Below are 13,406 nucleotides of genomic sequence, written 5' to 3' on the forward strand. Positions count from 1 at the left end.
GTGCATGCATATCCTATCCACAGCTCTTTGCTGGGCTGTATTACTGTCTTAACACCTGGACCTGTGTGGCACTCCAATCTGCATGGGGGAGCCATGCCTTGGGAGAGCTGGAGTACTTTGAGCAAGGAAACATGAATTTACCCTGTCACTCTGTAGTCAATCTCTCTTCTTCTGGCAGTAGTGCAGTAGTAATCTTTTTTTTTTTTTTTTTTTTTTTTTTTTTCTTTTTTCTTTTTCATTCCTCTCTCAAGAGCTGATGAAGTGCCTCTGAAAATCTTGGCCCATAACAACTTTGTGGGGCGCCTGATTGGCAAAGAAGGGCGAAACTTGAAGAAAGTGGAGCAGGACACAGAGACAAAAATCACCATCTCATCGTAAGGCTCCTTGCTGTCTTTGGGAAAACCAGGGCAGACCTTTTCCAGCATGGGGTGGATAGGAAGGATGAGGAAGAGATGGATGAAAGTGGGCGAAGATGCCTGTCCATCACATGGGAAACCAACCTATGGCATGGGTACTTTGGTTCCCAAAGCTGTCTTGAAAAATCCTGGTATTATGTTTTCTTTAATCACTTCCTCTTCCTCTCTGTGCTGCAGTGGCCCACAGGGCTGGCTGGGTTTTATAGCCACTGAGAATTGTTTTTTTTCCTCTTAAATTGTGTTTTTGGGGAAGGCTGGATGGATTTCCCAATGCAAACCATTATTTTGATCCCTGCTCTGACTGGCAGCAGGGCAGGTGCTGCCTGTGCAGTGCCTACTGTGATGATAGCAGCTAATCTTTCATGAGAAGGAAGGGAGGATACACACACTACTGGGAAGGCATGGCAGGGAGATGGTGCTGCTGCTTCACCAGGGTAACGCTAACCCGCCCCCCCATTGTCAGATTGCAGGACCTGACTCTGTACAACCCTGAAAGGACGATCACGGTGAAAGGCTCCATTGAGAACTGCTGCAAAGCAGAGCAGGAGATCATGAAGAAAGTGAGGGAAGCCTATGAGAACGATGTAGCAGCCATGAGCGTGAGTGCAGCTTGGCTCAGGGACGGCAGCTCTGCCGGGCACGGTTCCTGCCCTACCTCTCATCTGATGTGTGCTCTCTAAGAGGATTCGTTGGTAAAAGCAATGAATATTTATCTCCTCTCACCCTCAGCTGCAATCTCACCTCATCCCTGGCCTTAACCTGGCTGCTGTTGGCCTCTTCCCTGCCTCCTCCAATGCAGTACCTCCTCCTCCTAGCAGTGTCTCTGGAGCCGCGCCGTACAGCTCCTTCATGGTAGGTGAACACCTGGCAGCTAAAATCGCTCCTGTTTCCATCTCAGAGATCTCCTCTGCATTAGGAAGATCCTTGCAATGAATGGGGCTGTGACTTTAACATCTTTTGCTGTCACCTGGTGGGTCAGGTCCAGCGTGGGTGCAGAATCTGGACCTTTAACTTATTGCAAATACAGCAGATAAAGTACTCACCCAGCACCATCAGGAGAGGCATAGCTGTCACTTGGGCTAGCAGAGTGTGGGGGGGCCTCTACTGCCCAGATCCTCGTGATGGCATCTGAGCCTGAGCAGTAACACTGTACCTGCAGCCTCCGGAGCAAGAGACGGTGCATGTCTTCATCCCTGCGCAGGCGGTTGGTGCGATCATTGGCAAGAAGGGCCAGCACATCAAGCAGCTCTCCCGGTTTGCAAGTGCCTCTATTAAGGTAGTGTCTCCCTGTCAAGGAGCTCTGTCCTGCCAGCACCTCTCACCAAGTGGGTGCCTTTCTGGTGGTGAAAAACACCTTAAAATCCCAGGTGATGTGTCTGGGTGCCCAATCCTGCACTGCAGGGGAGGAGGGCATGGCCATAATCCTACCTGTGCAACTCCCTGCTGCGGTGACCGTCTCTCTCCTCCCCTCCAGATTGCACCCCCGGAGACGCCGGACTCCAAAGTGCGCATGGTCATCATCACGGGCCCTCCAGAAGCTCAGTTCAAGGTCCCTCCCTTTGCTGCCGTCGCTGGGAGGGGGGGTGGGGGAAGGGGTCTCCCAGTGCCCTCCTCCACTATCCCCTTCCCTGCAAAGCTGGATGGGGAGTAACAAAACGGCCACCTCTTCTTAGTGTGCACTTTTGAGGCTCCCCTGGACTGTGGCTTTTTTTAACACAGCACCAGCCCTCCTGGGGGCTGAGCTGATTTAAAACCCTGAGTAACTGGGATTTGATTGCGATCTGGCATATGTCCCTGGTCCGCAGGATGGATACCTGCCAAGCTGGGTGAACTGAGGGGGCATGCGGGGATAGGACATCTTAAGCTGCACCTGATGCCGCATTCCTTCCCCTCTACAGGCACAAGGCAGGATTTATGGGAAGCTGAAGGAGGAAAACTTTTTTGGACCGAAGGAAGAAGTTAAGTTGGAGACACACATCCGGGTCCCTGCCTCATCTGCAGGGAGGGTCATTGGCAAAGGAGGCAAAACTGTAAGCAAAAGTGACATTTGGAAGGGGATGAGAGCATCGTGGGGTTGCGATGTCTCTGAGAGCGCACCCACTTTGTGCTGGCACCCAGGGGAATCCCAGTGACAGATTTCTCAGTGGGATGGCTTGGGGGACATGAATGTTCTTCCCACACCATGCAACAGTTGGTCTCTACCCTTCCGTGCAGGTCAATGAGTTGCAGAACCTGACAGCAGCAGAGGTGGTGGTACCACGGGATCAGACCCCTGATGAGAACGAGCAAGTCATTGTGAAGATCATTGGGCACTTCTATGCCAGCCAGGTATGGTCCTGGCAGCTCGGTGCTGGTAGATCCCCTAATGGCTCATAAGGGGTAGTGTTCACCTGTATGTCCTCCTATAGAAGTTTTTTCTGCACTTAGTTGTGGGCTTATGTGTCCATGCATTCACAGAGTGTGATGTCCCAAAATCAACTTTTTGAGAAAACCATAGTAAAATAGGAGAGGAAGAGACCTCCAGGAGTTACCTAGCCCATCTGTGCCACCACGAACAATTCCTGCCAGTATTTGATCTCACATGGCCTTGAAACTAACCAGTGACAGAGATTCCTCTTTCCCATCCCACTTTGCAGTCATTGTTGGATGAAAAAATGTCCTGAACTTTTCCTGTGACAGACTTACCTGTGCTGCCTACACCAACATCTGTCGTGACATGCAGTGCCATTTCCCTGCAGTTTAACAGGACCTGCTGGGCAGGGGGAGAGCTAGGGAGCGGTGCTCTGACACCACCAGCACAGGGGCCCCAGTTCTCCTCTTTGCTCTTCTTGTCCACAGATGGCACAGCGCAAGATCAGAGACATTCTGGCCCAGGTGAAACAGCAACATCAGAAGGGACAGAGCGGCCAGCTGCAAGCAAGGAGGAAATAAGAGCAGCAATGACACCAATGTGAAAAGTGGAACAAGCCAATGCTGGGCTTAAGAGTGGCTGGGAATCAGTTACCATAGGCAGATGCAATTTTTTCAATGACTGGTTGACATTAAAAGGCAGTTTGGTTTCCAAGTTAAAGGGCTAGGTTAAGAATCAGACCACGTAATTTGATCCATTTTTAGGTCCCCATGCCAGAACAGCTACTTAAATGAACTGAGAGGTGCTGCGGTGCACTGGGAGAACCAGCTGTGCTGCTGAGGCTGGAGCACTGCAGGGTGCCAGGGATGGGCAGTGCAGCAAAACTGCCACAGCACTCAGCCCCTCTTCTGGGTGCAATATTTGCCTTCTCATTTAAGTAGCTTTTGGAAGTACCACCCCATCCATCTCTGGCTCCCACCAGGGCTTCACTGAAGTTGAATCTCCCTGTACCTCCCTCCCTCTCCTGCCTTGGCAGCATAGCTGATCGATATTTCCAGAGAGCTATTAAACCTTTTGGAGCATTTGATTTTTATTTTTTTATTTTTTATTTTTTTATTTTTTATTTTTTTTTTAAGAAACCATAGCAAACTCACCAACTCCCGTTGGTAACAAGTTCCATTGCGAGGGGGGATATTTAAAAAAAAAAAAAAAAAAAAAAGGCTGAGTGCCAAATGGATTTGGATCCCTTGGGAGCTCTGAACCTATTGAATCTTAGGAACACCCAAGGGCAAGCTGGAGAAGTTCCCTCTCACCTGTGCTGTGTGCAGTGCCTTAGAAGCCAGGACAGCACCTCTATTTTCCAGGATAACTTTTTTGTTTCATTTGTTTTAATGTTTGTTTTCATTTTAGGTTAGTTTACTTTAAAGAAGTTTCTTTTGAAGCCTTTGAAATAATAGCAGAAGTGGCATGTACAGCTATAGCAGTGACCATTTTCTCAGTTATCTTAGCTGTGTAGGTGCCAACCTGTTCCAGAGATGACGCAAACTGCATGGGGAAGGGAAGGGGTGAGGGAAGTGCTTTGGTTTTCCCTCCTTCCTTCAAGCAAAAGCAATAAAACAACAATAACAAAAGAAAAAAAAAACAAAACCCTGCTTGGTAGGAAGTATGAATTAATCTGCATCTCTTTAGTAATCAGATTATGTGAACTAAATGCATGCAGAGCAGTTCTGGAGTTCAGGAGAAAGCCAAAGGGATTTGGGGGTGTAAAGGAGGACAGATATTTAGGGCTCTGGATATATCAGGCATTGAAAAAGAGCCTTGGCAGACTTGGCTCTTCAGTCCAGTTTTGCTGCTGAACCAGGGCATGCTTTTGCCCCAACATCTCTTGCATTTGGTGCAAGGAGGGGCAGCAGCTCCTTTGCAAAGTCCTCTGCAGGTGGCTGGGGATGTGAACTCAGCCTCAGTTTCCCTACCTGGAGCAAGAGACTTGTGCCCTGAAATCCTGCTGGTGTCTCCAGGGCTCAGCCACAGGTGGGTGTGTGGCAACACAACTTTTTTGGTTTTGCTTTTTTTTTTTTTTTTTTAAAATAATATCCAGGGGAATATTGTTAACAAACTTGGGATAGGCCAGTTTGTTTTAACTCTCCTGGGGTTATTTATGTTCCCCTCCACCCAAATCTCTCTAGGTGGAGAAAAATATTCTTGAAATATGGCACATTAAAAGATTTTTTTTTCCTTATTTCAAAAACAACGCAACCACCACCACCCTTCTTTCTGTGGTAAGAATAACTGTTCTCATGAGACAGTACCAAATATGTACGTCAAACACATGTAAGATGGTTACTGATTCCCGTCACTCTTATGAGGATTTTATATTTTAGATATATTTTAATGGTTTGTTTTTAATTCTGAGTATTTGGAAGGGACAGTAACTGCTGTGATTGCCTCTTCCATGCGGGGTAAGGTCTTGTCTCTACACAGGGGCTGGGGCAGGGCTTGGTGTGCATTCCTTGCTGTGGCAGAGGGGCCCTGGTCCTGTGCAGTCCCTGGCCACGGCTCTGACTGGAGCAGGGGGAGCTGCATGCCAGTTAAAGCCCCTGTGCCGTGTTTCTCTATAATCCAGCCCAAATGTTGGTTGATGCTAGTTTTCCTTCAAATTGGGGTGGGGGTTAGAAAAGCAAAATTATTTCTGGCTCTGGGGGAAGGTGGCGCAGCCTGGAGCCTGCAGTGTGCTGTGGGGAGAGGGGCAAAGCAGGCGCCCCAGGAGGCAGGAGGAGACCTGGGAGTGGCCTTGGGTGAGCTGATTCAAGGCTTAAAAAGAGGGAATTGGAAATAAACCTTGCACTGATGCTTTTACCATTTCTTTCTGAAATGGAGACCAGACCTCCCATCTGAGCAGACGTTTTCCTGGGTGCATCCTCCAAAGTGAGAACTGGCTTTGAATTTGGATCATGCAGCATCAGGAAGGCGGGTGGTTTATTGATAAGGGAACACAGCAGCAGTTACTGTCCTTTTAGACATTGCAACAACAACAAGGTGTAGAGGAAGGCCAGATATTGCTGTGTGTTTGAGCAACAAGAAAAAAAAAAAAAGAGGGGAAAAAAAAAAGCTACCTCAAGGTATGAAGTTACCTCAGCAATTTTTTTTTGGGGGGTGGGCTTGCTGATATTTTATATAAAAGCTGATAGTCTTGAATATTTTATTTTTTTAATGAAAAGAGAAGTTAAGTTTCATAATTTCTTATGAGCCAGGAGTTATGTGCAGGTAACCAAGTGTTATGAGCTCTCTATGGAGAACGACAGAAACTTCAGACATAGTGGAAAAGATGGCAGCAGCATATTATTTTGGCCTTTTAAAGCCAGAAATGAATTTTAGCATGACACAAGAGCTGTCAGATGTCGCGACTCTTTGAGAACTTGGACAAATTGGAGCCCACCAACTTTTTCAGTCGGAAAGACTTTTTTTTTTTCTCAATATAGAAACAAATAAAAAAGCCACTGGATGAAAGGCCTTTGTCCATCCAACTCCATCAGGAAACCAAATTGTTGAAGTGCTTGGAATCAGAAATCTTTTACTAAAGGCAATATGAGGATAGACTTACCATCAAGCACCTTTCCTAGGCATCAAGCTGGCTATGCTAAGTGGGGTACATGGGGTTTGCTGATATTTAAACTATGCCAGCTTGGGCAATTTTACAAACAGTTGTAAGCCATATCTTTCAAAATGCGAACAAATTGGCCTCATGTTTTGACGCAGAGGAAGTCTCAAACCATCTTCTCCACTATGATGCTGTTAAATATTTTACAGAGATTTACCTCAGTTTTACTGAGGACAATCAATCAAAAAAAAAAAAAAAAAAGAACAACAGAAATAAATGGGAGCCACCTTTTTTATACAAACACACACTAAGGAGAGAGAAAAAGTGAACAACCCTAATGAATGACAGGTGTGAACCTCTCCCTGTCTGCTTGAGGAGGTTCATATGCTTTTTTTTTTTTTTTTTTTTTTTTAAAAAAAAAAAAAAAAAAGAAAGAAAAAAGTCCTATCTTGTTATTTTTTCATTATACCTGCAGGAAAACAACCCTTCCTTGAGTATTAATTGGAAATATATCGGTGGTGGTAAAGTCAATTTGTAAATGGCCAGCTGGCTCCCCAGCCTCACTCCTCTCTTCCGCTCCTAAACCCCACAGAAATTTTGGGTGCATGAGGAACACAGGATCAGGCTCACCTGTAGTGATGGAGAAGTGCTGGCCCTTTTCCAGAGAGATGGGAACAAAGGAGCAAAGCTGGGCAGTGGCAGCAGAAGGAAACCCCTGCCCACCTGTGCAGCACCTTCACTGGTGCCCCTCCACAAGAAGGTGCTTCTGCCTGTTTTTCCTTCTCTTCCAGAGACTGGCATTTGTCCTAGGAAAAACGGTTTCTTATTTAAATCTCTGGCTCTCTACTTCTTACAGCCTTACGTAAATCAGTGTATTCAGACATCGGTGATTATATTTGTATTTTTCAACAGCAAGTGTTTTTGATAACTGGTGCAAACTATCATTGAGGGGAAAAAAAAACCAAAACACCCACAATACTGATAATCAGATTGTTGCAGTGAGAAGATCTTGACACATACCTGAAGTCTGATGATTCAGGGACACCTTTGATGCTTTTCACCAGCAAAGGGCTGCAGGCATAAAGACACCTCAAGGCTGATCCCTTTGCCACCATTGCCTGAGGCTGTCTTTGTGGCAACTGAGACATCACTGGTGCTGTCACATAAGAGTGAGCAGTTCTTTTGGGAACATCATTGTTTCCCTGAGGGAAGGCAGCATCAGCTGTGGTTTCATAAGGCAGACCTAGTTGCCTGGAAAAGGCAAGTCTGCTGCTGGCCGTTTCTCTTCTCCCCAGGTTGGGGAAGCACTTAAATACCTGCTTAAATTCCTACTGACATCCCATTGAGTTCAACAGGACTTCTGGAAAGCAACTTTGCTTTATAAAATTATTCGCAGTAAGGAAGATACCTCTAAGCACCTCTGTATTTCTCCAGAGCCAATCTGAGCTGGGAACAGCTAAACCAGCATAAACCAGGATCCCCGTCCAGACTAGTCATGAGGGCCAGGGGAAGGAGATGCAAGCAAGCTTTGAATTAGGCTTGGAGTGAAGAAGCAGGAAACAAATCCCTAGTAAAACCTGAAAGCAAGCAGAAAGGAGGATAACTGCTCTTCAGTACCTCCTTCCTGACAGCTACTCTCTTTGCACTGGAAAAATAGGCAATCTGGGGGGAACCTCCCATAGGAGCCCTTTAATAGCAAGAAAATCAACCCACATCCACTGTTTGCTACATCTGATGAAGCCAGACTGGGACACAGCAGGGACCTAGGGCAGATGCTTGCTTGTGGCTTCATCTTCACTGAGGACCAGGGTGGTGAGCAGCACCAATTGCTCCTCTCCTGAGCTGCTGCCTCACTTTTGTACTAGAAGATTTTTTTCTGCCTCATTTTATCCTCTTCCCCGCTCCCCTCCCTCCCCCCACCAGGAGGTAGCAAACCCAGCCCTGCTCATCCTAGGTGCTGGAAGGGGTGGGTGCATGGCAGGTCAGTTTGTTTCTTGAAATTGTCCTTTCCTGTCAGATTAGAAAGTTTTTAATTTGAGGCAGGGGCAGGCACGTATGGAGCCTCTGGGATAGGAGAGGGGGAGTTTCTGGTTGCTGTCCTGGGGCTCATCAGATTGTACCAGGGTGGGAGCTTCAGGCAGGAAGCAGTGCATGGGTAGAGCAGGGAGTTTGTTTCCCAGCTGTGCCACTGGCTGGCTCTGAGGTCGTAGGGCAAAACAGAAAGAAAGAAAATAAATAAATATCTGTGCATCAGTTTCTCCCCAGTGGGAGTAATACTTCTTACCTACCTCGCAGGCCCGTTGTGAGGATTAACAAATTAATGTCTCTGAAGCACTTTGTGATCCTCACTTCCATATACTAGGCAAAATATTGTTGCCAGGACTATCAACCATGGTGCTATGTGGATTTTTTGGGGTTCATCTCATTTTAATGCTATCAGAATCTTGTTTTGTCATTCAGCTAGGGAAAAAGAGAAAACAAACAAACAAAATAAAGCCAAGCAAACAAACAACAAAACCCAACACTTAATGTTTTTTTCTTCCAAGTTCTGACCACTTTCTCATCCCCTAAGTGCAACTGAGGTAGGGAAGCGAATTGGGGTTCAGCAGCAACAACTGCGCCATGCTCCCTCCTGGCAGTCATGATTGCAGTCTGACTGCACTGACAGGCTTGAAAGAGTTTTACAGAGTCAAAAAAGATGAAAATCCATTGTAAATACTGAAAAGAAACTGCCTCCAACATACACTTCATGTTTCCTGGGCATTACATTTTGGTTGTGTTTTAAGTTTTGAGTGGGGGAAAAAAAATCAGTATAAGTTAGTCAAATAGTTCATCAGTGCCAGAAAAAAATTCTCTTTTAATTTCTAGCTCCAAATATTGTGTTTTCTAGCTTCTGAAAAAAAAAAACAGTTCAGAAATGCAGGCTTGTTGTAAAACAGTTGAAGTCGTAAATTTAATTTCTTTGTTTTTAATGTAGTTCTTCCCTATCTGTCCCCTGGTGGTTCACAGAAAAGGCTTTTAATATTTTTGGAACTTTTTTTTTCCAAAAAAAAAAAAAAGTAACAGATTTTGGGATGTGTGGGATTTTTTTTTCTTTCTTTCCCCTATTGTGGCTTTTGTTTTGTTTGGATGAAATCAGTGTGAGCTTGTGAAAAGTGCAGGTCCCTGAGAGGGCATAAGAATATTTAAACATCTTAATTATGTGCTTGGTTCTGAAGGCAGCTCGGGCAGAGCAAATGGCTGGGATGTGCTGTGCCCAGCCTGGCCCTGGGCTTTGCTGGAGGTGAAGAACACAGATTTGCTATGAGAGAAGGGCATGGTGACTGGCAGCGTGAATTAGTGCATGGAAGTTTCAATTCCATTTTAATTAAGCCTGACTGTCGAAAGTGGGTGGAAAAGTGCCCAATGCTTAGGAAACTGCCTCCAAGCAGGTGCTTGCAAATAAACATGTTCAAGGCTCAAATGAATTCGGGATGTCAGATGGGCAGACCTGTGCAGCAGCTCACTGGGAGCAGAGCGCCACAACAGGATAATTATTGTTAGGCAAAATGAGGATCTAAAGTTGCAAAACTCTCTTGAAGGAGTTAGCTGCTGTGGTACACTGTGTAGGAGATGCACCTAGGAGATGCACATCAATGATGTGTAGGGAGGGAAAAATGAATCCCAATTCAGCCTTGAATAAGCCTTTCTTACTAGTTTTGGTGTTTATTTTTTGCTTGTTTTTAATAATTTGTGATTATGGGTAAGATCTGGAGCAGAGCATAACCACCCAGAGGCTCTTAAATTGCGATTTTCAGAGAACATGCAGATGATGCAAGCTGGAAATGTACACCTGCGAACTACCTCAAGGCTGACCCAATTGACACACAGGGAGGGTCTGGCACCACTGCCACATGGGAACTGCCTTGGGACAGTCTTCAAACACATCAGAAGACACATCCTCCCAGGTAGTGGAGAGGCAGGTTTGGTACCCTGTCCTTCCACCCCACAGTTAGGGAGCGTTGCAGTATAGAAGAGGAAAGAGATCTGATGAGGAAGGCTCCTGGGACCATTGGTGTGGGAGACTTGCTGGTCAGGATGGGTGGTAAATTGGACTCCTTGAAAGTCAGCCCATTGCTGAATTTAGTGTGCGTTTGAACCCTGCTGCTTTACTGTACCTTAATGATTTTCTTTTTAGTTTTTCTTGAAGACAAATACCTCTCCGAGTTGTGGTAGGGCATGCCAGGATGCTTTGCCTGGTCTGCAGTGGCAGCCTGTCCCTGCTATTGTGGCAGAGCAGTGGATTATGAACTGTAGAAAGTATTTGTGAGCTGCATTAGCAAAGTATCAACATGACCTAAAGATGAAAGGAATTTTTTTGCTAAAACAAAGCAAACAAACAAACAAACAAAAAACAACAAATTAAGACCCCAGAGTCAGCTTTATGACAGAATTGAAGCCATTTTTTGACCGGTTTGGGTAAATGATTTTGAAAAGCAACACTAAGTCCAGCAGGACATAGTTGGTAAATGTTTTCCATAGGGATGCAGCAGCATGGAGTGGGGAATGGCTCACTGAGAGCTGCTGTGCTCCTGTGCAGGCAGCACAGGAGCACAGCAGGTGCTGTATCCTGGAGGAGGTGGAGAGCAGCACTGGGTGCATCCAGCTCCTGTTGCTGTTCGTGGATTGTCCCAGAAAATTGGTGGGATTGGCTGGAATCAGTGCAGAAGCTAATTGTCAAAATCACCGTAATGTGTTTAAGTGTTCATTACCAAGCAATTAAGCATATTGTTTCATTTGAAATGTATCTGGATTCATCATGAGATCAGATTTGTTGACTTCAGGAGGAAATCTGGCCCTAAAACATGACACGTACTGCCCCCCCCCCCCAACATTGCTTCTTTAACCAGCTCTGTTAGGCTGAATTGAAAACTGACAAATTTTAGGGTCACTCCAGGTGAGGCAAAACCCCAGATGAAACCCTAGAGTTTCTTGAAAGCCCCAAATGGCTGGTGCCTGTGGAGTTTGCCAGCTTCACTGCATGTCAAACACAGGGGCATGACCTTATATATAACCAAGTCATTTTTGTTTATCTACCTCTTAGCAACAATAGATTAAAACTAGATAGTGGCAACTCCACATGCTGTAGTGTAGGGGAAAAAACAAACAAAAAAAAAACACACACACAAAAAAAACCACAAAACACAAAACAAAACAAAAAAACTCTTTTTTCCAAAGAAAAATGTTCTTTAAAAATAGAATTTATGGGCTTTCGTTTCACTTTAAAGTGGTTGTTAGTTGAAAAAGCTCCAGACCTCAGCAGTCCAAACTGTTTAGTTGTGACTGATTTTTTTTTTAAATGCTCAATCTTCCATTACTTTTTCCTTTTGAACTTTGATATTTACTTCTGTCAGCAGTAGAACTTCCATCCTTCTCAGTTCCCCAGTGTAGTGGGGCTGAACCCCATCTTGCATGGGTAGGAGATGCTAGAGAAATCGTGGGCAGTGTTTTTTTCCCAGTGGCCATGTGTTTCTGCATCTCTTTTGGTGGAGGTTGATGGCAGTGCGAGGGGTGTCCTGAGCAGCACATCAGCCATGCAAAGCAATCCAATGAATTGCAATGGAGCCAAATATGAGGTCCTGTTTTACTCCACGTCCTGACACCACGAGCACCCAGCAGCGCCTTGTCCATGGGACAGGTGACCCAAAAGTGCTCATCAACCCACTGAGCAAAGCCACGTCTCTTTCCAGCGGCTGCTCCAATGCAATTTCAAACTATTCCTCAAAAAAAATTGTACTTCATTGTAATGATACTGGTTTTCCTCCCTTCAGCTGAACGTTTCTTTCCACCTTCCCCCTTTCTCTCCTACTTGCCTCATCTAATTCGTGTTCTTCCCTTGTACTCTGGTGTGAGGCGTTTTGTTGGTTTGGATGTGGAGTTGGAATTATGGGCTCCATTTCTCTTCCAGCGAGGTTTTGCCACAAACCGCTTTACTCCACTGTTTTTTTGGTTGTTTTTATTTTTTTTTAATAAAGAAGAAAAACAAACAAACAAACCAACCTAACACTGTTCCTGTGTGTTTTTCATCGAGTCGTGGGGAAGGAAGAAATCAAGGTGCTGGTGGGGAAACGGGTGGCCGAGGACGCGCGTGTGGGCGGCAGCAGCAGCGCCCAGGGAAACCTCGGAGGTTGCCGCCTGTTCTTCACGGGCGGCGGGGCGCAGCCCCGGTCTGTTGCACGACCGGGGTCTGTCGGAGCGTGCGGGATCCTCTCCTGGAACCTCTGCGGGGCGCTGGGCACGGGGCTCAGGCCCTTCGCAAAGCCCAACGCCCCCCTCCCCTTCGTTTCGGGCCACGGCGGCTGCCGCGGGCACCGGCGCCACCAGCCCGCAGGTTTCGTCGGGTTTGGCGGCGCTGCGGAATCCCGGCCCCCTCCCGGGGCAGCGGAGCGGCGCCGGGCGCTGCCTGCGGCAGCTGCCCCCGCAGGAGGCCCCGGGCAGGCCGCGGAGGCGAGGCCCGAGCGAGCGCCCAGAGCGGCGGGGACGAGAGTCAAGACGCAGCGGCCCAGAGCCCCCGTAACGGTCCCATGGTGTAATGGTTAGCACTCTGGACTTTGAATCCAGCGATCCGAGTTCAAATCTCGGTGGGACCTCGCGCCATTTTTGTCTCCGCCGTCCCCATAATTCAGCGGGAGGCGGTCGCGAAGCGGGGCGGGAGCGCCGGCACCGGGCCTGCCCCGAAAGCCCTCCCGTCCTCCCTGGTGCCGGGCACCCGCACGCCTCCATTTCGTGCGGGGGCGCCGGCGCTCAGGAGCGCATGCGCGCGAGCACCGACAGGGCGGGGCTGAGGAGGGCGCAGCTCGGATGCTGGCGCAGGTCGCGCGCGTGGCGTGACGCAGCCGCCTCCCCGCGTTGCTATTGGCTGGCGGCGCCCCCGCCTCGGGGCGTTCCCTAAGGCGGGCTGCGGAGCGCTTCCCCGGGCGGCACCATAAATCCTGGCGGCGGGGGGGGAGGGAGTCCAGCTGCGGCCCCTGCGTGGGGTCGACAGTAGAGACGCTCCCTCCCC

The 13,406-nt window shown here is 47.5% G+C and overlaps 1 protein-coding gene across 2 annotated transcripts in view; it reads left to right on the forward strand.

Moving 5' to 3' along the window:
- IGF2BP1 (insulin like growth factor 2 mRNA binding protein 1) overlaps positions 1–3,347 on the forward strand; it is a gene marked incomplete at both ends in the record, with an annotated part of 29,123 nt that extends 25,776 nt beyond the window's left edge. For both annotated transcript variants that reach the window (XM_082778792.1, XM_082778793.1), the window contains 8 exons: positions 252–374; positions 880–1,015; positions 1,146–1,268; positions 1,576–1,692; positions 1,891–1,965; positions 2,315–2,446; positions 2,631–2,744; positions 3,255–3,347. In XM_082778792.1, the coding sequence (XP_082634918.1) occupies positions 252–374; positions 880–1,015; positions 1,146–1,268; positions 1,576–1,692; positions 1,891–1,965; positions 2,315–2,446; positions 2,631–2,744; positions 3,255–3,347 (913 nt within the window). The remainder of the gene's footprint in view (positions 1–251; positions 375–879; positions 1,016–1,145; positions 1,269–1,575; positions 1,693–1,890; positions 1,966–2,314; positions 2,447–2,630; positions 2,745–3,254) is intronic.
- Between the last annotated feature and the right edge of the window lie 10,059 nt (positions 3,348–13,406).

Source organism: Aythya marila, assembly GCF_965140915.1.
Source record: "Aythya marila genome assembly, chromosome: 25".
Classification (NCBI taxonomy): domain Eukaryota; kingdom Metazoa; phylum Chordata; class Aves; order Anseriformes; family Anatidae; genus Aythya; species Aythya marila.